Genomic DNA, 23,821 nt, shown 5'->3' on the forward strand with positions numbered 1-23,821 from the left:
AATAGTCACCTCAACCTGCGGACATAGAAAACAACCCGCAGAAAAAAACGCGGACTTGGCAACGCAGTGCAGTTAAGCTCTGTTGACATTTGACAATGTGTCGCTTCATTGCTCTGATTGGTTGTAGCTCTATCCAATTGAGGTCTTTCCTGGTTCGGTTGAAACACGCCCCATAATCCCAGCCCAATGGAGCAGTTTCAGACTCAAATTCTGTCTAGAAATGAGTATGACCACGTCAGGCTAAACAAGCACATCTTTCATATAATATTTTGTCAACTAAAGTTCTCACAAATAAGCAACAGTTCTTATATATTCTTTATACTACATGCATAACTTTGTTTTTGCATCCAAAAATGCCATTTTATTTAAATAAATATTATACACATATAAAAATATATAGAAAAAAATACATGGAATATATATATATATATATATATATATATATATATATATATATATATATATATATATATATATATATATATATATATATATATATATATATAATTATTATATTATATTATTGATGGCTAGTAAAGTCAGCAAGTTAACACATTGTATACAGGGCTCCAGACTAACGTTTTTCACTTAGAGCACAGTGGCCCCCAACTGAAAATATTAGGGGCACAACCAGAAAATTTAGGGACACACACCATAAATCAACATGCCAATTTCAACGGTATTACTAATAAATACTCAAAGAATGATGTCAATAGCGCTTCGAGTATGAGATGTGACGGAGCATGTGATTTGTTGAATTCAGTGAATGAATACACACTTTACTGACTGAGATACTTTTGAGTCTGAACAAGAGATCTAGTTCATGAACGAATTGAATGAACTTTTGCATGTGGTTCATGAAGTTAACATAAAGTTGAACGTTACTGATCGCAAACAGGTAGAGCTTGGCTTGTGTAGTTTGACATATTTGCAGCAAAGAAAGAAATACACTTTACCATAGTAATGAAAACAGTGCAAAAATGCAGGCTGATGGTTCAATCATTACTGCAGAGTATAAGCACTGGTTTTGTGTTTGTGTTATGTATGTTTGAACAGGTTTCTTCTTTTAAATAAAATTACTTCATTACGTTTGAGTCATGTACTTCTATAAAAACTGTAAAATAAATTTTAAAAATGTGACAGTATTGGTAAAAAGATATTGTGTGTCACATCAGCAAATATAGCTTTTTAGAGAGCATGCAATTAGAGTGATCTATTGAATAAACACGTCCAAATTTACTGATTGCACATGTGCAACTGGATGTAAAATTTAGTTGCACACTCAAATTTTGGTAGCAAAATGCAACCATTTGGTGGCAGTCTGGAGCCCTGGTATACAAAATGCATCCTAATTCAGAATCTGAACGATATGTCAGGGGCAGATGTTTTGTCTGTCACACCTTTCTTAATCAGTATGTGTGATGGACCAGAAGTACTGAGACTTACCGGTTACATTGGAGAAGTTGTATCCACTGCTCTTCACGCCTTCAAACACAGTGTAGAGTGTAAATGAGTATTCAGTCCCAGGAGACAGAGACATGACCTTCAGTCCCTCTAAAGTTGGTGTTGATGAATTACTAGTATTTGGAACATTTTCTCCATCACTGAATTTCAGCTCATAAGTGTAATCGGTTCTGTTGTTGACTTTTCCCCATTGTAATGTCATCTCAGTCTCTTTCCGATCAATGATCGAAACACTCTCAACATTAGATGGAACTGAAGGAAGAAAGACATAAATTTTATATTTTCCTAACGCCTGCAGCAAGTAGCTAGAAATCACATCAACAAAATGTCAAAAATATTTTAATTTTATTTTAATACATTTATTTTAAAGAAAGACTAAACAAGCACATCTTTCATGTAATATTGTCAACTTATGTTCTCATAAATAATAAGTTCTTATATATTACTTCATACTTCATGCATAAGGCATTTAAGGCATTTCATTTAAATAATTATGATATACATATAAAAATATATAGAAAAAAAATACATGGAATATACAGTGCCCTCCACAATTATTGGCACCCCTGTTTAAGATGTGGTCGTGGACTTCTAAAAATTATCCCTTTTTAAAAAACAACATAAAACCCAAATGTAAAAAAATAGAAAAATCCAACTTTTCATTTAAGTACATTACTTTGGTGGTAAAAAAAATCACACATTTTGGAAGAAAAAAAATAAATTCTTGACATCATGTGTCCCACAATTATTGGCACCCCTAACAATTCCTCTGAAAAATGTAATGTATTTTTTTCTAAATATATTTTTCTGTAGTTGCTAAAGTTGGTTAGGGTATCTAGGTAATTTTAATTAATAATTCATGAGTTCCTACTTCCCTGGGGTATAAATATGATGACACAGAGGGCTAATTCTCTTACCCATTTTTCAACATGGCAAAGACAAGAAAACACACCATTCAAGAAAGGCAGATGTGTGTCGACCTTCATAAGTCAGGCAATGGCTACAAGAAAATAGCCACTTTAACTTAACTTCCCCGTATCTATAGTCAGAGGAATCATAAAGAAGTTTAAAACAACTAAACAACCAAGTGACTAAGTGACAAACAAGGCTGGAAGAGGTCCCAAGTTTATCTTGCCACAACGCATAGTGAGGAAGATGGTAAGTGAAGTAAAAAAAAATGTCCTAAGCTCACTGTCACAGAATTGCATGAAAGAGTGGAATCTTGGGGTCACAAAGTCTCCTAAACAACCATCAGATGCTCTCTACATGCCAACAAGCTGTTTGGGAGGCATGTAAGGAAAAAGCCTTTTCTCACTAACACTCACAAGCGTAAACGGCTGGGACTTCAACTGGGATCGTGTGCTTTGGTCAGATGAGACTAAGATTGAGCTTTTTGGCAACAGACACTCTAAGTGGGTCTGGCGTAAAACAAAAGATTAGTATGCCAAAAAGCCCCTCATGCCCACCATGAAGTATGGTGGAGGATCTGTGATGCTGTGGGCCTGTTTCTCTTCCAAAGGCCCTGGGAACCTTGTTAGGTTGCATGGCATTATGAATGCTTTGAACTACCAGGACATTTTAAATAAAAACCTGATGGCCTCTGCCAGAAAGCTGAAGATGGGTCGTCATCACCAGGCTAATGATCCAAAACATGTGGCAAAATCTACACAAAAATGGTTCAGCAGTCACAAACTCAAGGCCCTCCCATGGCCATCTCAGTCCCCAGACCTCAACCCAATCGAAAACCTGTGGGGTGAGCTTAAGAAGAGAGTGCATGAGAGACGACCCAGGACAAAATGATCTAGAAAGATTGTTAAAAGAAGAATAGACAAAGATCCCTCTCTCTGTGTTCTCCAATCTTGTAAAATGTTATAGGAGAAGATTAAGTGATCTCTTGTTGGCAAAAGGGGGTGGAACAAAGTATTAACATCAGGGGTGTCAATAATTGTGGGACATATGATTTCAAGTTTTTTTTTTTCTTTCCAAATCTGTAATTTTTTTACCACCAAAGTAATGTACTTAAACGAAAGGTAGGATTTTTCTCTTTTTTTGCATTTGGGTTCTATGTTGTTTAAAAAAAAAAAGGGAGAATTTTTAGAACTCCGCGACCACATCTTAAACAGGGGTGCCAATAATTGTGGAGGGCAATGTATATAAAGCTAAATGTTGCTACTAAAAAAGTTTTATTTAATTTGATTAAGTCATTAAATCATTAAATCATTTGTTACCTAATATCTTGACAATCATACATTTTTAGTGTTAATTGCAAGTTTCACTTAGTTTTACTTGCAGTTTGCAAATAGGTAACTTCTCTTAAATTGTGTAAAACACAAATTGTTGAGAAAGAGAACTTATTAATCTCTTTCACTCAGGGGGCCCGTGGGCCCTTAATCAATTTGTTAAGGTTTCAGGAAATACTATCCCTCCATATATGGTAAATAAAATGTTACCTTAAATGTTAGAATGATAATATTTATACATATGGTTTACAGTCTATTTTCATTTTAATGTAAGGCCATTTAAATTTTATATTACCACATTTCTTAAGTTGATCTACAGAGAAAACTTTTTATGACTCTCTTACCAGTTGCATATGAGAAATTATATCCATTGCTCTGATCCCCTTTGAACTCAGTGTAGAGTGTAAAGGAGTAATTTGTTCCAGGAGACAGAGATGAGACGGTATGCATTACTACAGTTTCCGTGTCTTTTACGGTGATCAGTTTGTTTGTGACACCATCTCTCACCAGTGTATAATTGTAACTTGTGTTGCCAACTACACCCCATTGGAATGTTAATTCAGTCTGTGTTCGATTAATTAATAAAACGTTCACCACATCAGCAGGTTTCATTTGTCCCTGGAGGAAGAAATGACATTCATTAAATAATCAAATGTATTTTATAAAGAAGCTAAATTCCAGAACAATCATTTTGTTAATAAATTCCAGCCTATTTACATTGTTATATAAAAAATGACAATGATAATTCATATGCACGCCAAAATGAGTTTTGGCATATACATTCCATGACATTGCACACTCGTACTATTTATACACATTTACATGTGCTCGGGTTGCAAGAATGTTTCCCTCATCAAACACAAATCAACTTTTGCATTCTCTACTAATTAGCTTATGAGTTGAATCAGGTCAGATGAGGAAGACATACAACATGTGCAGTTCAGGACACGCTAAATCTAAAATATGAGCACATGTGAATGAACAAGCAATGCATCAAAACATCACTCTTATTGGTTTGTTTAAAAACCTGAAATACTGTTTGACAATCCCATTTTATTTTAGTTAGGCTATAGGTCTACATTAATCCGGATAGATTTGAAACAGAGTTTTCATTTGAAAACACTCTCCATCCACACTAACGTTTTTCAAAAGTTTCTCATCTACACTGAAATGTGACTAAATAAATTCAACTCACTGCGCATACATAAAAGCTCTATGAGATAATACAGACATCATAAAGTTCACACAATTACACAATTATTCTGGCAGGATCCTTTTATTTAGCAAAATATCAACTGATGTGTCCAGGTTGCACTCTGTCAACCATTATGTTTGGTCTTCTCAAGGTAACATATTTGAGCTACTGTGTGAAAGTGAATATAACTAAATACACACAACTGGCACTGTAACCATGTCCTTTTTTTCCTTCTTCATCAAAGGTGTTCATCAATAATTGTATATTAAGAACAGGGGCGTGTTTGTTTTGTGATTTCTACAGAAAGAATAGAGTCTCTCTCCGCAATGGCATTAAGCAATACACAGACACTAAGACATTAAGCGATAATCTGACATATTCCTGGTCAGGGATCATAATCCCTGATATAAAGATACATATCTATTGGTACAATATGCGTCACATGACTAAACATGCGTCATCATCGTTTTCAAATACCTCCGTCTTCACAGTCCACACTACGACACAGAGACAGCGTTTTCAAATGTATCCGCTTTGGAGAGCATTTTCAAAAAGCTATGTTTTCGTTGACTCAAAACGCCATCTCAGTGTGGACGGAAGGCCAAAACGGAGAGAAAAAGTTGCGTTTTCAAATGAAAACATAGTGTGGACATGGCCTTTGTCCAGGCTCTTACTGCAATGCTCTTGTAGCCATTCAACAATTTCAGCCATTTTAGCCAATCTGGAAATAAAGATTGAGAGCAGTTGGGTTCGCTGCCTTGCTCAAGGTCTCACCTCAGTCGTGGTATTGAGGGTGGAAGAGAGAGCTGGTTATTCCCCACCAACAATTCCTACTGGACCTCAGACTTTAACCTTCAGGTTACAAGTCTGACTCTCTAATCATTAGGCCACAACAGACCCATGAGTTTGCGCTGTCATCAAGTGCCTTCGTAGGTTTTCTTAATTTGAAGTATCCTTGGAAGGCAGTCTTCGATTTTGTCTTTCATTCAGCAATATTTGAAGGATGCATCTAGTGTATCCTTCACATCTTCTAATTACCACAATGCTTTATACACATCCCAAAAATATATATATAAAAATAAAAATAGCAGAACATTTTTGGCACAGAATTTTCATAATTCCTTTTCGAGGGAACTGTCAACTCAGCCAATGGCGAGAGTGAGCATCACGGGCGGGTGACGTTACGTCCAGGAAAGGATAAATATACATCCGGTCCGATCGCACTTCAGCTTTTCTGCCTCAGCTAAGCGATCTGTGTTAAAACTGTCTTTGTCTATTTATTGTTGTCCGTCCAAAAAACACAATAATTCTCAGTTTAAAAATGGCGAATGCATCAGTATTCAAACAATGTACTCCTCCGTGTCCTCTTTTCCCTACGGGTGGAGATACACATGATTTGTGTGTGATGTGTTTGGGATTGGAGCATGCTCTGTCAGCCTTTCGAGGGGGCTGATTGTGAGCATTGTGAGAAGCTGCCACTTCGCATGCTCCGCTCCCGCCTGTCACTCTTCGAGAAGGGTGATCAGGATCACGTTCCCTCTGGTTCTGGACCCGCTGCTGCCGAGGCACAGTGGAGAAGGACATCATGGGGATCGCAGATGGATCTCTCGGCGGGGTTAGAGACGGGCTTTCTCTGCCTTCACCCGAGAGATCTGTCGCTCAATCTCTGGTGTCGGGAGACCCGCGCTGCGGCTTCTTCCGCCCAGAGTGAGAGCCCGTCGTTTCAACACTCCAGCTCTGAGGAGGTGGAGGTGGAGGCATTGAGCGTCAGATTAGGGGAAGATGATTCGCCATCTCTTTCCCCAGCACACAAAGAGCTGGTGGAGGTGATTACTTGCGCTGTGACGAAGTTAAATATTGATTGGCCAGCCGAGAAACAAGGCAACAGGTGAGCTGTGTAGATCATGGAGGAAACCATATTCATCACGTCTTTTCAGCCCTCAAGCAAAAACATCAAAAACATATAGTGATATAAGGGGGCTGAAAGAATATGGTTATGGGGCGATGCCTAAAGTGGATCAGACGCTGCTGTCCCCTGCTTCGGCCTCGTCCCTGAAGGCCCCCACGCTCCCCACTAAACCATTAAAGACAACATCAGGGCTAGTGGGGAAAGCGGCAGCAGGACAGGCTGGTGAGTGTTTCCATACAATGAGTATTTTGCAAGCGTACCAGGCTGAACTGCTGGGGGATTTGGATGGCGGTGAAACAGTGAGCCCTGAGGCGGTTCGCGAACTGCGTCGGGCCACAGATTTATCTCTGAAATATGAGATAAAGAGAGAGACATTTGTGGCTCAATTTATCTGACATTAAAGATGAAGACAGGGCTTTTCTCAGTTGAACCCACTGGACTGTTTCGGCGACGCTGTAAATTAAGTCATCGACAGATGTTAGGAGAATAATAAACAAGCGGAGGCTTTTAAAAAATATTTCCCACGCCGCCACCAATCCTCTGGGGCTGCTAGCTCTTCGTACAGGCAGCAGCAAAGAGAGAGTGTCGCATCTCGTGCTCCACCTCAGAGATACGGTGGGCCAGGTCGGCACTCTCAGCCGAAGCCTTCTAAGCCGAAGACCGACCTGAGGGTCGTGCTTCAGGCGAAGAAGGCTTCAGGCCAAAAGAGATCCTGACGCCAGCAGCGTCAGTAGATTCCCTTAGTAGATTTTCTGGCAGAGTGGAAACGTCTACCAAATATATCTCTATGGGTCCTGCAGATGGTAGAAAAGGGGTACAGAATTCAGTTTGGGTTCCACCCACCTCGTTTCAACGGAGTGCTGGTAACATCAGTACATCCCGAGCAGGCTCTGATAATGGAACAGGAAATAGAAACCTTGTTAAAAAAGGAGGCTATAGAACAGGTCCCTGTACAGAACAGAGAGTCGTTTTTACAGCTGTTACTTCTTAGTTCCAAAAAAGGATGGAGGGTTGCGCCCCATATTAGATCTTCATCGTCTGAATTGTACAGTCAGAAAACTAAAATTCAAGATGCTGACGCTAAGTCAGATTGTGACCCAAATCTGATCCGAGGATTGGTTTATCACAATAGATCTGAAGGACGCATACTTCCATGTCTCCATCCTTCCACAACACAGGAAGTTCCTGAGGTTCGTTTTCGGGGGCAAAGCGTACCAGTATCGGGTTCTTCCATTTGGTCTAGCTCTCTCACCCCGCACGTTCACGAAATGCGTATATGCAGTTCTGGCCCCGCTCAGGCTGCAGGGCATACGCATTCTGAACTATATAGACGACTTGCTGATTCTGGCACAGTCACAGGGATGGCGGTTCGGCATCGAGATGTCGTCCTCGCGCATATTCAAAAGTTGGGGTTGAGGCTGAACGCGAAGAAGAGTGTGCTTTCTCCAGTACAGAGGACCACGTTTCTAGGTGTGGTTTGTGATTCCATAGAAATGCGGGAAGTGCTTTCCCCCACGCGCATTGCTGCAATTCTGTCAGCTGTAAAGAGATTAAAACTAGGACAGTCATTCACTGTCAAGCAGTTTCAAAAGTTGCTGGGGTTAATAGCAGCGGCGTCCAACATGATTCCTTTTGGCCTGCTGTACATGAGGCCCTTACAGTGGTGGCTCAGGACCAGAGGATTTTCCCTGAGGGGGAACCCTTTTTTGTATGATCAAGATCACGAGGCGGTGTCTCCGTGCCTTGGTCATATGGAAGGAAGCCTGGTTCCTGTCCCAAGGTCCGGTGTTGGGGGCACAATGTTGTCTAGCACCCTTACGACAGATGCCTCTCTCACTGGCTGGGGAGCGGTAATGGAAGGCCCCTCAGCCCAGGGTCTGTGGAGGGACCATCATCTTTCGTGGCACATCAACTGCCTGGAGATGATGGCAGTCGGTAGCGCTGGATTTGAACCGATTTGAACGCAGAAATGACGAGAAGCATCACAACATCACGCTTCAGTCGTGTCGCAAAAGTGGATCTCCACGGTCACTGCTGTCACAGGACTTCACGAAATCAACAAGAAGTGTGTTTTTGACGGAGCGGCCACAGCGATAAAGGTTCGCGGTCGTGCTTTGGAAAAAGGCGGTGAGTAAAACTGTATAAAAATGTCTAATTTATGTTGTTGGCTATCGTCGCGTAAGTAAACATCAGTAAACAACACGATCGTGTATAATGTTAGTTAATTTATCAATGGAGCATGCAATCTATGGTGTGTGTTTAAATACATTTGTTCAGCTGACCAATATAGGTGTCCGTTTGTTTATTGTAAAACCACCCAAACATAGGCTAGGAGACGTTCTCACAAAGCGTGCTTCTTCATTCAAATGCGCTAACGTTACCCTATTGTTTTTTTTTATACACTATCTAATGTGCAAAACCGTTTTGCTTGCTACTGCTAATTTTTAGTCGCATACAATAGTCCATAAACCAAATCATGACATCATATACCACGAGTAAACAAACGCAAATGTTGACAGGCCACTAAATACAGTACATATCACAGAGACAGACTGCTGCTGCTGTTTCTCCTGTTCAATTTATTTAATCCTCCGGATCTGATTCTGGATCATATATGTATTAGTTGAATATGATTGATAGCCATGGTTTATTTAGGGTAACATTTTCCTTTCCACGCATGACGATGTCACCGCTTTCAGAAGCTCTCGTGCTGTAGCTGCACGCTCGTCATTCTTTAGCTCTGCCCACACGATACGCAACTACTGCTTGGCACATACCTAATACTCTATAGGCCCCACTTTATATTAGGTGGCCATAAGTACTATGTACTTACATCAAAAAATAAGTACAATGTACTTACTGTGTTCAAATTGTACTGCCAAACACCTTTGCTGATACTGAGGTGGGATACGGGTAGCGTTATGGACAGGTGTGGTGGTGTGGGTCAGTTTAAGAGTAGGGTTAGGTGTAAGGGAAGCGCCAACTGTGTAATTACAAATGTAACTACAGAAATTAATTACAGACGTAATTGCATGCAGGTATTTTTAAAAATGTAAGTACAATGTCAAAACATGTATGTACACTATAAGTGCATTGTATCAAATGATTAATTACAATGTTAGTACATAGTAGTTAAGGCCACCTAATATAAAGTGGGTCCCCGATGCTTATTTTTATGATATTCAACATGACACTGTTTGAGAGGGGTCCTGTTTCATTGTTGCACTGTTGTGAGAGCACAGCTGAGATCGCAAGGCTTAATCCGAAATCAACCACTGAAGCATCATTCTCTATCCGATACGTTATCCACTTGTTCACTTGAAGTCAGAGAGCTGTTATGTGTACATCTGTAGGCCTACACTTCTTATAACGGTGCAATGTGAGATTGAATGAGTGCACTCAATAACGTCCACTATGTTTTTGGACACCACTACAAATGGCTGTCCCTTCAAACAATGGTTATAGAACCAGGGGTGATTTTGGATTCAGCGCTTGATTACAGCGGAGAATTCAAACTTCACATGGCGCGCGCATGAGAGTGGTTTCTGCTCAGAGAGCTGCGATGATATTAACAACACTCACCACATGGATCATATAGATCACATTCAGAGCGGAGCGAGTGCGTTTACGTTTTTAACGGACCTATTTGATATACTCTATTGCTCTAACATGAACTAGCAGCGTGTATGTGCACATATTTCATCACATTCTTCTAATAAAATGTATGCTACGGACACTGATGATCACGACAGCGATGACACGTCGATTATTCTGCTACACGGAAGACAATTATATAAGTTAATAAATAGACTGACAATTCAAAGAAGATTGGGCAAAAAAGTAACTCTTTCATTCTTTTGGTGTTAAACTGACATGTCGTTTGTTCAGGCTGTTGTTCTTTAATGTATTGAACATATTATTAGACCTTTTATATGTTCCCTATCATGGGAACACCTGCTGCGTCACCGCTCTGGGAACTCCTCTGCGTGATTGCGTCGTGAAGCTCATATGTCATCAGTCCAATAGAGAGACGGAATATCATAGGCGGGTGATGTCACATACCCGGAAACTATAAAGCATACCGGCAAAAACACGTCGTTAGCTTCTGTTGTCTTCAACAAGCGCCCTGTGTCATTCTGTCTGTCAAAACTCTGTGCTTGTGTCTGAGTTCAGACTTTATTGTTTTCGTTTGCACTCACACACCATTTACACAAGAGAGAGAGATTATGGCGGGCGAACAGCATTACAGAAAGTGTGTTCAAGTGTGACATGACGTCACCCGCCTATGACTTCCCGTCTCTCTATTGGACTGATGACATACGTGCTTCACGACCCAATCACGCAGAGGCGTTCCCAGAACGGTGACGCAACGTCTTGTTCCCTATTCAGGGAACTAAGTTTACGTTCTTCTGCGTTTCTCCCTCGTTTTGGCAGTTTGTTGTTATATAGGATTATATTTTAAAAATGCATAATGCGCCCTCAACTCAACTTTTTTTCTCTCTCCGTGGTCATATTTTAATATTCATGCATCTGTAAAGAGTGTGTTGCAGGTCTGTGTTTTATTGGTTGAATCATTTTGTGGGGTTTTGCAAACCTGTATTAACTCTAGTGTGAAATTTTTCTACAATATTCACTCATCATGACAGTAAAATTCTTGTCAACCTACTGCAGTATTTCCTCTCTCAATCAGTTGAAAATGTGGTTACACCTGGTCACGCATTGGGGAAAAAAATATAGTCATATTCCGCGAAACCGATATAATTTAGAAAAATACCATGATATAAATTCTTGGTCATACCGACCGGCACTACTGACAACTTGTTTCAGCAGTTCAGAATAGATGCTTTCTTTATGAGGCAATAACTGTATTTGTTGTGCACTTTGATCTTTAAACAAACCTTTTACACTCACAAACAGCTATATTGTATAATAGGGCCACTATAACTTATTTAATTTCCATTAAATATTGAGGCAGCTATCTTTGTTCTCAGTAGTCAATACAATGCCTGTCAACATTAAAGAACTAACCAGAAAGCAGCCAGCTACGAGCTAGTCTAACTATTGATAGTAAAGGACAATTCACCAGCTATCATTTTAGAAAGAAAAAAAAAATGTAAATTATATATCATTTTATAAATTATACAAGATTCAACAACAACAACAAAAAAGATTTGTAATGACTTGTATAGCCAAAATCGTAAGGTTCCAGCTGAAATTTTAAGTTGAATTAGGGAGTTTTTTTTTTTTTTTTTTTTTTTACAGTGTAATTGTAATTTTATTCATTTAAGCCAAGACAAAAGAACACGTATTTTTGTCCTGTATTACATAATGAAATGAACGTCTCAGGTTATAACTATAACCATAGTTCCATGAAAAGGGAACGAAACACTGCGTCCACTAGGGACAGCTTTGGGAACGCCCACAGCGTGATAGCGTCTGATGCACGTATGTCAACTCAGCCAATCGCGAGAGTGAGCGTCACGGGCGGGTGACCTCACATCCAGGTAAGGATAAATATACATCCGGTCCGATCGCACTTCAGCTAAACTGCCGAAGCAAGGGATCACAGGGATGCAGGAAGTATGGCAAAGGGAACTATGGTTATAGTTATAACCTGAGATGTTCCCTTTCGAGGGAACTTCACACTGCGTCCACTAGGGTCAGCTTTGAGAACGAAATACCAAAACGCCATAATACCAAATGTCTGTCGTGTGAAACTGTGGCACATTTAAGACAGGAGCACTAAAGAACCTGGAGCACACTCCAGGTCAGGATCATAGAATATCACAAAAGTGAGAGGTGAGGAGCAACCGGCGGCGTCGCAGACTTCTTTGAGGGAAACCCCCGATACCAAGGCCTTAGAGGCCGCCATACTCCTAGTAGAGTGGGCTCTGACAGCTAATGGACACTGCTGATCAGAAGACCCATAAGCCAGAGAGATAGCCTCGACTATCCACTTGCTCATTGTATGTTTGGACGCAGGGAGACCCCTGTTCTGAGGTCCAAAACAAACAAACAATTGATCTGCTTTCCTCCACCGGACAGCTTTGTGGACATAAGCATCCAGTGCTCGCACTGGACATACAAGGTTCAATCTTTCCTGGTCTGGATTAACAAATGGAGGAGGACAGAGAGCTTGCAGCACTATAGGTCGTGGAACATTGGTTAACACCTTCGGAACATACCCTAATCTAGGGTAATGGAAAGCTTTAACCATCCCTGGTGCAAACTCCAAGCACGAAGGGGATATTGATAAGGCCTGAAGGTCTCCTACTCTCTTAATAGAAGAGATGGCAAGAAGAAAGATGTTTTTTAGAGTCAGAAACTTTTCTGATATGATGTCAAGTGGCTCGAACGGAGTCGCAGATAAACCTTCCAACACTATAGCCAAATCCCAAGTAGGAACTCTAGTGCGCACTGCAGGCCTCAGCCTCTTAATGCCACGAAGGAAACGAGTTACCAACGGGTTCTTCCCCACAGTAATACCATCCACATGGGCATGGTAAGCAGAAATAGATGAAACATACACCTTTGGTGTAGCAGGGGTCAACCCAGAAGAGAATTGCTTTTGTAGAAAATCTAGCACTGAACCAACAGGGCAGTTGACTGGATCTAACTGTCGTTCTTGACACCAAGAAGTGAACAACCCCCACTTCAGGGCATATAGTCTCCTCGTGAATGGAGCTCTGGAGCTAAGAATGGTCTCCACTACCTTGGTAGAGAGACCAGACTCTATGAGCTCGGCCCTCTCAGCGGCCAAACCCACAGGTTCCACATTTCTGGGCGGGGGTGAAACATTGAGCCCTCTGCCTGAGATAAAAGATCCCTCCTGATTCCAAGGGGATCCATCGAGCAGTGTTACGAGGTCCAAGAACCAAATCCGGCTCGGCCAGTAAGGAGCTACTAGCAGTAGACTTATCCCCTCCCGGTGAACTTTCTCCAGAACTCCCTGGAGCACAACTGGGGGAAATGCGTACAGACGCCACCACGTCTGCACCATGGCATCCAGTACCAGAGGAGCTGGATGTGTCAAAGAGAACCAGAGTGGACAGTGCGTCATATTCTGAGACGCAAACAGATCCACCTCCGCCTGGCCATAAATTTCCCAAATGAGCTTCACCACCTCAGGGTGAAGTCTCCATTCCCCTGGCCTAAGCCCCTGTCTCGACAGGATGTCCGCTTCTATATTCTGAGCCCCTGGGATAAAAATTGCTCTCAAAGAGAGTAACTTCCCCAGAGACCACAGGAGGATCTCGTGCGCTAGCTTGCACAGGGGGCGTGAACGCAGACCCCCCTGACGATTTACATAGGAAACCGCCTTCCTGGAATGCTGTGCGGACGCATTAAAGTCGTTTGACGTCACCCATAGGAATAAAGTTGAGCGCGGCGTGACAGAAGTGTTGCACGGACGAGTGGATCTGCAGCTTGAGAGCAGTGTTTATTGGAGTGCCTTTCCTCTCTCGCTCTAGTCACGCGCGCACCCTACCGGGAGAAGAGCCCGTACGGCCCATACAAGGACCTTCCGCTCTGTCGACGTCAAGCGGACTCGTACTCGAAAAAACTCTCCGAAACTTGTGAGAAACCGGAAGGAGTATTTTTGACACAGAAATACTCCATCAAACATCCAACTTAGTTTTTGAAACTTTGTCTATGTTTAGGATGGGAATCCAAGTCTTTAACAGTGTAAAAAGCTCAGTGTGCATGAAACAGCATTCCCCCCAAGTTCTGATTGTGCCAGCGGTTTCCGTGTTTTGATTGGACAGCAGCTTAGCGCACGTTGCCCGGAAAGGTCACGCCTCTTACCATAACAGGGAGATGCAAGCGCTCAATATGCACTCTTCTCCACGTGGGAGAGCAACAAGATCACGCCCATTTTTATTCTTGTGGGCAGAGGGTTCGTCAACAAACTGTTTTAGTGATGTCATTACATCCCTGCACTTCCTGCTGTAGTCCAAACCGGCCGTTCGCTGTAGGCTTTGAAAGGGAACTTCTGTTAAATAAAATATCTCGCTAGGCATTGAACATTGAGCGTTAATTTGATAATTAAATAGGTTACTCGTTTTGTTTTGAAGTCTCTTACTATTATAAGTTTATGTAATGTATAAGTTTACATTCATCCAAGCCAGGTCAAAAAACACTTTAATTTTCATACATGATTGCACATCACCTCATCTCTCAAAGAGTCTAAAATGATTGGTTCGAAGATTCCTCATTAAACTGCGCCTATTCTGCTCTGATTTAGTCTGTTGTGATTGGTCCAGCTTACAGTGTGTGTCGGAGCTTCTTCAGTGCTTCATACACTGTTTAAAGATTATAAATAATACCTGTAAAATTAATTAATCTAACAGCAACATTACACACTAACTAACATTTGAAAGATGGGATACCACTGTGTATAAAGCACTGAAGAAGCTCTGACACATACATTACATTACATAAACTTATAATAGTAAGAGACTTCAAAACAAAATGAGTAACCTTAAAAATAGCACAAACGTTTTTTGTTTGTTTGTTTGTTTGTTGTTGCAAGTAGAAACAACCATCACATCCTCACTTTAACTCACTCCCATTACTGGTCTGCATCTTTAGACAAAACAATGGCACTGACATACACTATGTTGCCAAAAAGTATTGGGATGCCCTTCCAAATAATTGAATTCAGGTGTTCCAATCAAGGACCTAAGCATGCGGACACTTCTACAATGGGTTGCTCTCAGGAGCTCAGTGAATTGAAGTAAAGCGTGGTACCGTGATAGGTTGCTACTTGTGCAATGAGTCTATTAGTGAAATTTCCTCACTACTAAATATTCCATGGTCAGCTGTTAGTGGTATTATAACAAAGTGAAAGCAACTGGGAACAACAGCAACTCGTAAGGCATGGTGAGGCGCACAGAGCGCAGAAGTCACTAGCTGTCTGCTGAGTCAATGGCTATAGATCTCCAAACTTCATGTGGCCTTCAGATTAGCTCAAGAACAGTGTGTAGAGAGCTTAATGGAATGAGTTTGCATGGCCGAGCAGTTGCATTTTAAAAAAACAAAAAAACAAAAAACAAATGCAAATAAAATGCAATAAAATGCACTACTGACAAATGCAAATAAAAATAAATAAAATAAAATAAAGCGTTGAATGCAGTGGTGTAAAGCAAGCGCCACTGGACTCTACAGCAAGTAAGATGTGTTCTCTGGAGTAATGAATCATGCTTCTCTGTCTGGCAATCCTATGGACAAGTCTGGGTTTGACATTTGCCAGGAGAACAGTACTTGTCTGACTGCAATGTGCCAAGTGTAAAGTTTGGTGGAGGGGCGATTAAACCTGAAAGAACACATCAACCTGAAAGAAGACCTTTGGGATTAATTAATGCTGAGACTGCGAGCCAAGGCTTCTTGTCCAAAATCAGTGCCTGACACATGCACTTTTAGAATGGTCAAAATTTTTCCATAAACACACTCCTAAATCTTGTGGAAAGCCTTCCCAGAAGAGTTGAAGCTGTTATAGCGTCAAAGGGTAGGCCAACTCTATATGAAACCCTACGAATTGAGAATGGGATGTCATTAAAGTTCATGTGCATGTAAATAGAGGCCAAACCTTTTGACAATATAGTGTTTTTTTTTTAAGATATGCCAGTGCAAGATGCTTTTAGTTAAAACAGCTAAATATTAATTTTAGTCTGTGACTAGGCTTAAGCTTTGTCAAATAAAGGAATTTGTTTGTTTGTTTGTTTTTTTGTTTGTTTTTTTTTACTAATATGGGCTGCATTTCCCGAAACCTTCTTAACTCTACGTCATTCTTAAGTTATACCTTAAGGTATCCCTTAACGTTAATATGTGTTTCCCGAAACGAACTTAGTTAAGAATACCTTCTTTAAGTCATACTTTCGTAAGGTTGGTCTGGACCACTCTTAGCTATACCTTATCACTATTAAAAGTTAATTCCACTAGTGGCCACCACTGTGTAAAAAGCTTCTATATATGTCAGTCTATCCGAATATAATTCCGAAGTTGTAATATACACCCAGTGTTCAATTAGGCTAGTTGAATTTTTTTTTTTTTTTTTTTTTTTTTTTAATGCAAGGATTAAAATTGTTATACGAAATTTCATAAATTTCTTTGTCATAAAATTTCATTACAAACACTAATGGTTGTTAGCTTTTTAATGATATTATCCAAAGGTACATCAGCTGGCAAACCATTAGACAGGAAAGGCTTAGGAGCCTATTTAAAGGGAATGATTGTGGAGGGGAGTTTAGTCAAACTTTGGCAGCGAGGCAGCGAATAGAATTGTGCTAAATCAAAGACGGCGCCGTCCGCGGAGCCATTTAGTGTATGTGCACTATTTCATATGTGAAAACTTTAGTCCCTGGCTACCATGTCAGAAGCTGCTATTAAAAATAAATTTCGCCTACCACGACAGCAAATTCAGCAGCTTTTAGATCTTGTTGGATCAACTTTGTCGAGACAAACTGGACGGAGCTCAGCTACTAAAATCAGCTGCTGGCGGCTCTTCTCTTTCTTTATTTTTTCTCCGCCATATAGTAGCAGCTGATTATATGTTTTGCGTGTTGCGTTTTTATTGAGTAGGCCATCTAATAATATAAATTAGTTATTTACACAATAATGTGATGCAGCTGCTGCATGGTCAATCATCCCTGGTTGTGGATTAAATCAAGACACTATGGAAAATATATTGTAATAATTTAAATGACGCGTGATGCTCATGGTGCGGTTGAGCATGAGATTGCTGGTTCGTGCACTCATTTCAGAATTATGTAAAATTTAGGTGCAATTTTGTATGATAAATGAAAGTTCAACTATTTCTGAAGTGTTTCTTTTATAAAGAACATAATTTTTTTGCATAACACAGTGAAACAGCCCCTGCATAGAGTAAATAATCGATTCTTGAGCCATCGATAGAAGCCAATTCAGCACCGCCGCCACGAACAGCGCCCGCTTACGTCGCACTTAAGAAGGTATACCTTAAGCAACCTCCTAAGGTATAGTTCGGGGAACACACCTAGAAATGGTATACCTTCAGTTAAGTTATACCTTTAGAGTCTTCGTAGCGCGCTAAGAGACAACGTTATCGGGAAATGCAGCCATGTACTCACAATGTGCAGAATGAAACTGATCCAGGCGGATGTTTTGACTGTTTGCGTGGGGCAGATGCAAATTCAAATTGTAATATCGAACACAAAAGCCATTGTGTGAATGACATATTTTATGACACTGGGCTACACAGAATTTTAACAAACCATTTAGATATGTGCAAAAACATGAAAAATGTATTTACAATAAAAAAAAAATACTATTGACAAAATGTATATAAATACAAATACAATATGCATCTTGAAAAATTGGTCGTTCAGTGAAGTATCACTATTAGGCTGAAATCTAGACCTATTCTTAATTCAAAGAACAATATTTAACAAATGCTTAGAAATGCCAGTAAAACTTTTTTTTAGGCTTCAATCATCGGCATTATATTTGCTTAGTAGCTATTGGCTGTTTATTAGTACTTATAAAGCACATAATGCCTTTATTCTTCATGATCTTATGCTACATCCCTTAATCCTACCCAATATCTAAACTTAAATGCTACAAAATCTACCTTACTAACTATTAATAAACAGTACATTAAGAGTTTATTGAGGCAAAAGTCATAGTGAATATGTGCTCCCCATACTAAAGTGTTATTGAAATGTCTTTATATTTCACATACTGCTTTCCTTCCCCTACCCAGCAGGAAATAAGAAATTACAAATGAATGATAGCTAGTGAAATCTCTAATGATAGTTTGTCTTAATATTTGAATGGAAATGAAAGGCACACAGTGACATGACAAATAAACTACAGTAAAATATATTTGCATAGTATATTACCAAAAGCTTATCAACTATGCTATCCATGTATGTTTTCCATTTCATATTTCAAAACTGTGCCCTGTGTAAAAAGTAAATGCCAAACACGTCTTGATGTGTCACTGAAACAATCTATTGTCAGTGTTCTGAATGATTCTCTTTAACAAACTACCGTAACAAGGAAGTATTCTTGAATACAGCACATGGACTGATAGGAAAGCTGTTGACACAACAAATAAAGCAATAGCTCATGACGTAAATCTGGCAGCTTCTTTGAAACACAAAGGACTAACAAGTGTAGTCGCCTCTTCTCATTAACTGTAGTATACAATTTTGGATAATAAAATAAAAGTTAAGGTATATGAATTATTTAGAACATAAGGTAGAATTATGTATGCATAACTATTAAATTAATACTAAGATATACATTAGATATACATTAATTTGTACATTTCAAATTAATGCTCTTGTATATCAGCTGCTTCAAAGCATCCAGTCTTTACAAACTCAGTGTTTTTTCTTCTATTTTAAGTATTGAAAGAGTATTGAAAGAAAGTACTATTGCAACATAAGCTTTTTTAAAAAAAATTATTGGTGTTTAATGTATTTAAAGTCTTTAAAATATAATTAGAATAAATGGTCTGATTGAAAGTTACAGCACATCCAGTAGGGCTATATTCATATGGAACACAGTATTCACTGTTTAATGGTCACTAGACAACACAGTCATAACCATTACAGTAAAATCTTAATGATAACAGAATAATATACAGAATTCCTGGCTATCATTTATCTTCAGGACTTTGGACTGGTATGGTATTTTTAAGGAGTGAAACATTAGACCCATAAATATAAAATATGAATCCACAGAATCTGAACAGAACCATTCAATGAAGTATCACTATTAGGATGAAATCTTTCTGAACCTATTCTTAATTCAAAGAACAATATTTAACAAATGCTTAGAAATGTCAGTAACACTTTATTTAATGGTTTAATCATTTCCATTATAGTTAACTTTTTTTTAGCATGCATTTTACTATAGGATATTGGCTGTTTATTAGTACTTATACAACACATTAATGCCTTATTCGGCATGACCTTATGCTACATACCTTAATCTTAAATCTTAATTTTAAACTTAAATGCTACAAAAATTACCTTAATAGCGTAAATTAGGAGTTTATTGAGGCAAAAGTCATAGTGAATACGTGCTCCCCACACTAAAGTGTTACTGAAATGTCTTTATATTTCACATACTGCTTCCCTTCCCCTGTAGGAATTAAGAAGTAACCAATGAATGATAGCTAGTGAACTCCATAATGATAGTTAGACCAGATCGTAGCTGTCTTAATATTTGAATGGAAATTAAATAAGTTATAGTGTCCTTATTATGCTTTTGTTAAATATTACCTTTCACCAAGTGTGTAATATACAGTAGCTGTGAATGAATGTAAAAGGTCTGCAGAGTTTTAAAGATCAAAGTGCATGTCAAATAAAGTTATTGTCTCATAAAAGAAAGAGTCGATTCTGAACTGCTGAAATGAGTCATCAGCTATTTCAGTCTCACTTCCTGTTACCTATACAAATTAGCATAATGCCAGTTTATGCTCTTCATTGGCTGTCCACAAATGACTTTGACCCTCAAACACTCTAGCTGTTGCTGAGGCCTGGAAGAGTTTGGTTATCTGGAAGAGATGCTTTTTTTCAGGCCTGCAAATCCACTTCGCCTGCACTTCAAAAGAATAAAGACTCAGACTAGAATTTATACTCATACCGTATGACCATACTCATAGCACAAGGCACTGTGTATCAAGCGCTGCTGAAGCTCTGACACACGCTGTAAGCAGTAAAACTATCACAACAGACTGGGTTGTTTGACCAATCAGAGCAGAGTAGGCTTGTGGAAACGTACAGCGACCGGGAGGGGACACTTAGTTTTGTCATGGCCATTGTTGTGGCCACTAGATATACACTATACACGAGAGGTAATGTCATTCTTATGGTGTGGCCATGTGATGTAAAGTCATGGCCTTGACATCCTATGTTGAGGGAACGGCATATTTTTCTCTTGGCCTTGACTTCTTTATGTTGAGGGAGCAATATCTATTTTTCATGGTGACAAGTTAAATGCGTAAACAACCTGCGCGACCATAGCAACCAGAAATTATCAGAAATGGATAGGCTTATATAAGAATATTTATTTAAACTCCGTGGACCTACAGGGTCCGGAATGACATCGTCATGTATTTACTTTCCATTTTAAATGTCTGTGGAGGAGCTATGATGTCATATGTGGTACCATTTGAAGATATGCATCACTTTTGCATTTATTTTACACAAAGTAATGTATTTACACTAAATTACTCTGATGTCATTTCCGCCTGGATTTGGCCTACCCAAATTGAAAAGCCTCCCATACACACCATACCGTAGCAGGGTCGGATGAGGGGCAAAAAGGGGGGTCATCCCTTCAGACCCATTTGAATAAATCTGGCATACAACATGACACAGACAAACTTCTTTTTTCCAATATTTTCTGTAATTTAGTGGAAACAGCCCAAACTGTCTGCAGGTTCCTAGAGCACACAGAGTTGCACACTTTAAAGGTTAAAGAGGTTAAAGGTGCCCTAGAATGAAAAATTGAATTATCCTTGCCATAGTGAAATAATACGAGTTCAGTACATGGACATCATATACTGTGAGTCTCAAACACCATTGCCTACTGCTTCTTATGTAAATTTTGGGAATCAAAAACACCATGGAAAAATAAGTCCTTCTCAACATAAACCCAACCATGACACAAGTGTTGGGGATCATTTATATGCACGCCCCCAACATTAGCATCTGTCCAAACATGTTCATTGTCAGGCGGAACTGACGGTAACTTGGACTGCAGTTTGCAACAAGGCGCTGGAGGATAGCAAAAATGGCAACTCTCATGACACACGTCATGTTCACGCTGTGAAGGGCATAGATGTGTATACATATCTATGCTGCAGGGGATATCTGGACTTTTCATATGTCAACAGTCATGGTTGATGTTTATAATCCGATACCACAACAATTTATTTGAAAATTGTTCGTTTGTTCGGCCCATTTCAAGCAAGCTTCGCTCAGCGTCTTAAACTGAAGAAAGGGGAAACTGTATTCCTACAAGCAGTAAGTAGCGATTTTATCCACTTATTGACTAGCTGTTTAAAAATGTTCTGATTAAATTGAAAGTTTCTTAGAGAGACCGCATTGTCTAAATAATGCAAGATGCTAGTACAGTAACAATAGGAAACTCCAAGTACCATACAAAACTAAATAGTGTGTCTAATGACAAAGGGTAATATTATTTTGTATTACAAAATACAACTGTAGATACTTTCCTTCTAGCAAACGTCACCTTTTCCACCATATAAGTTAAAACGACAGTCATTTGAAAAAGCTATTCATTTTGTAAAAATATAAGTTATATATTTATATTTTTGAGAACTGAAGTAGGCCTATGATGTTTTTGCAAGCTTCCAGAGTACATCACAGTCACTGTGTAGCCTACATTGTGACTAACGTTATATTAACATGCAATATCGTTGATGAAAAAAGACAAGTCTAAAATGTAGACTCAATGGCACGCAGCTCCAACTTCTCAAATGGAGATTGCTGAAATGCAGCTTACTTGTTTATTGTATACGTGTTCTTTTCACAGAAAAGCTCTGTTTGGGGGATTTTAAATTACTGATATCTGGCAACCGCACAAACGCGAGCTCTTTCTCGCGGGCAGATGATCTGAAAACAACAAATAAACATGTAGGCTGCATTTTATCAATCTCCATTTGAGATGTTCTGCTTAAAGTGTCATTCAGTTGGTCTGCGGTCAGGACTGATGAGCCGCTTCGCTGAACAGCTGAACTGCTGTGTGCTGTGAGCTGCTGAAATAAGCCAATCAGAGCAGAGCTCAACATTAATATAAATGACTCTTCCAAATAAAGCAAAATCAGTGCATTACATCCTAGGGACAATTTATAGGGTTGTAAATGGACCTGTATAACTGTATCTGGACAATTTTTGCCCTTAAATAAGCCACATACCCTCTATGTAGATATTAGAGAACATATTAACATATTGTTTCAAATCATTCCAGGGCACCTTTAACTTAACTTACTCCCAGAAATTTTGGGACTCAAATCATTTCCAGGTTTGATTCCAAGAACTGATTCTGATTTGCGTTATACAACATAAAGGAAGATTAGACCCTTCCTATCAGAGCAGGCCACACAACTCCTGGTCCATGCTCTCGTTCTTTCCAGACTGGACTACTGTAATGCTCTTCTAGCTGGCCTTCTGGCATGCACTATCAAACCCTTGCAGCTGATCCAGAATGCAGCAGCGAGAGTGGTCTTCAACAAACTGAAGAGAGTGCACATCACACCTCTCTTAATCAGTTTGCATTGACTGCCAATAGCCGCTTGCATCAATTTCAGGTCACTGGTGCTTGCCTGCGGCTCTCCAGCAATATACCTAAACTTGCTTGTTCCCACTTACACACCCTCCAGAAGCTCAATTCGAGCAACGAGTCTTTAGCCATTTAAAAAAAAAGAAATCTAAAGACAAATCTTTTCCAGCAGAACCTGACAAGCGCTTAACTAACTTAACTATTCTATTAATTTTCCAGCTTATTTTACATAAAAAGAAGAAAAATACTGAGTACGTGTTGCCCCTTGTTTGTTTAGATGTTTCTATTGCTCTCTTAATTTGTAAGTCGCTTCGGATAAAATTGTCTGCTAAATTATTAAATTATTATTTAATTTTGATTATGTGTGCTTTTTAAGGACTGTTTAACCAGTGTGTGCCAGTAGGAACACTACAAATACTGAAACATGAACTGATAATGAAAGGGTGAGTTGTGAAAATAACACATCACATTGTGAAAAATGTGTTTCATTGGCGCCTCAATGGTTAGTATTGTTGCTAAAACATAAAGGTGTGAACAGTATAAAAAAGACATTCTATATATTAAATATTAAAAATATGGCCCCACTTTATATTAGGTGGCCTTAAGTACTATGTACTTACATCAAAAAATAAGTACAAAGTACTTACTGTGATCAAATTGTATGGCAAAGCACTTTTGCTGATATTGGGGATGGGATACGGGTAGACTTAGGGGCAG

The 23,821-nt window shown here is 39.4% G+C and overlaps 1 protein-coding gene across 1 annotated transcript in view; it reads right to left on the reverse strand.

Annotated features, from left to right (window-relative positions):
- The window catches only part of ptprh (protein tyrosine phosphatase receptor type H), a 67,371-nt gene that overhangs the window by 42,632 nt on the left and 918 nt on the right, over window positions 1-23,821 (reverse strand). Inside the window, exons 2-3 of the mRNA XM_067434513.1 lie at window positions 4,049-4,322; window positions 1,447-1,716 (exon numbers count right to left, since the gene is read on the reverse strand). Of these exons, the coding sequence (XP_067290614.1) occupies window positions 1,447-1,716; window positions 4,049-4,322 (544 nt within the window). The remainder of the gene's footprint in view (window positions 1-1,446; window positions 1,717-4,048; window positions 4,323-23,821) is intronic.

This window comes from Pseudorasbora parva, chromosome 24 (genome assembly GCF_024679245.1).
Source record: "Pseudorasbora parva isolate DD20220531a chromosome 24, ASM2467924v1, whole genome shotgun sequence".
Taxonomy (NCBI): domain Eukaryota; kingdom Metazoa; phylum Chordata; class Actinopteri; order Cypriniformes; family Gobionidae; genus Pseudorasbora; species Pseudorasbora parva.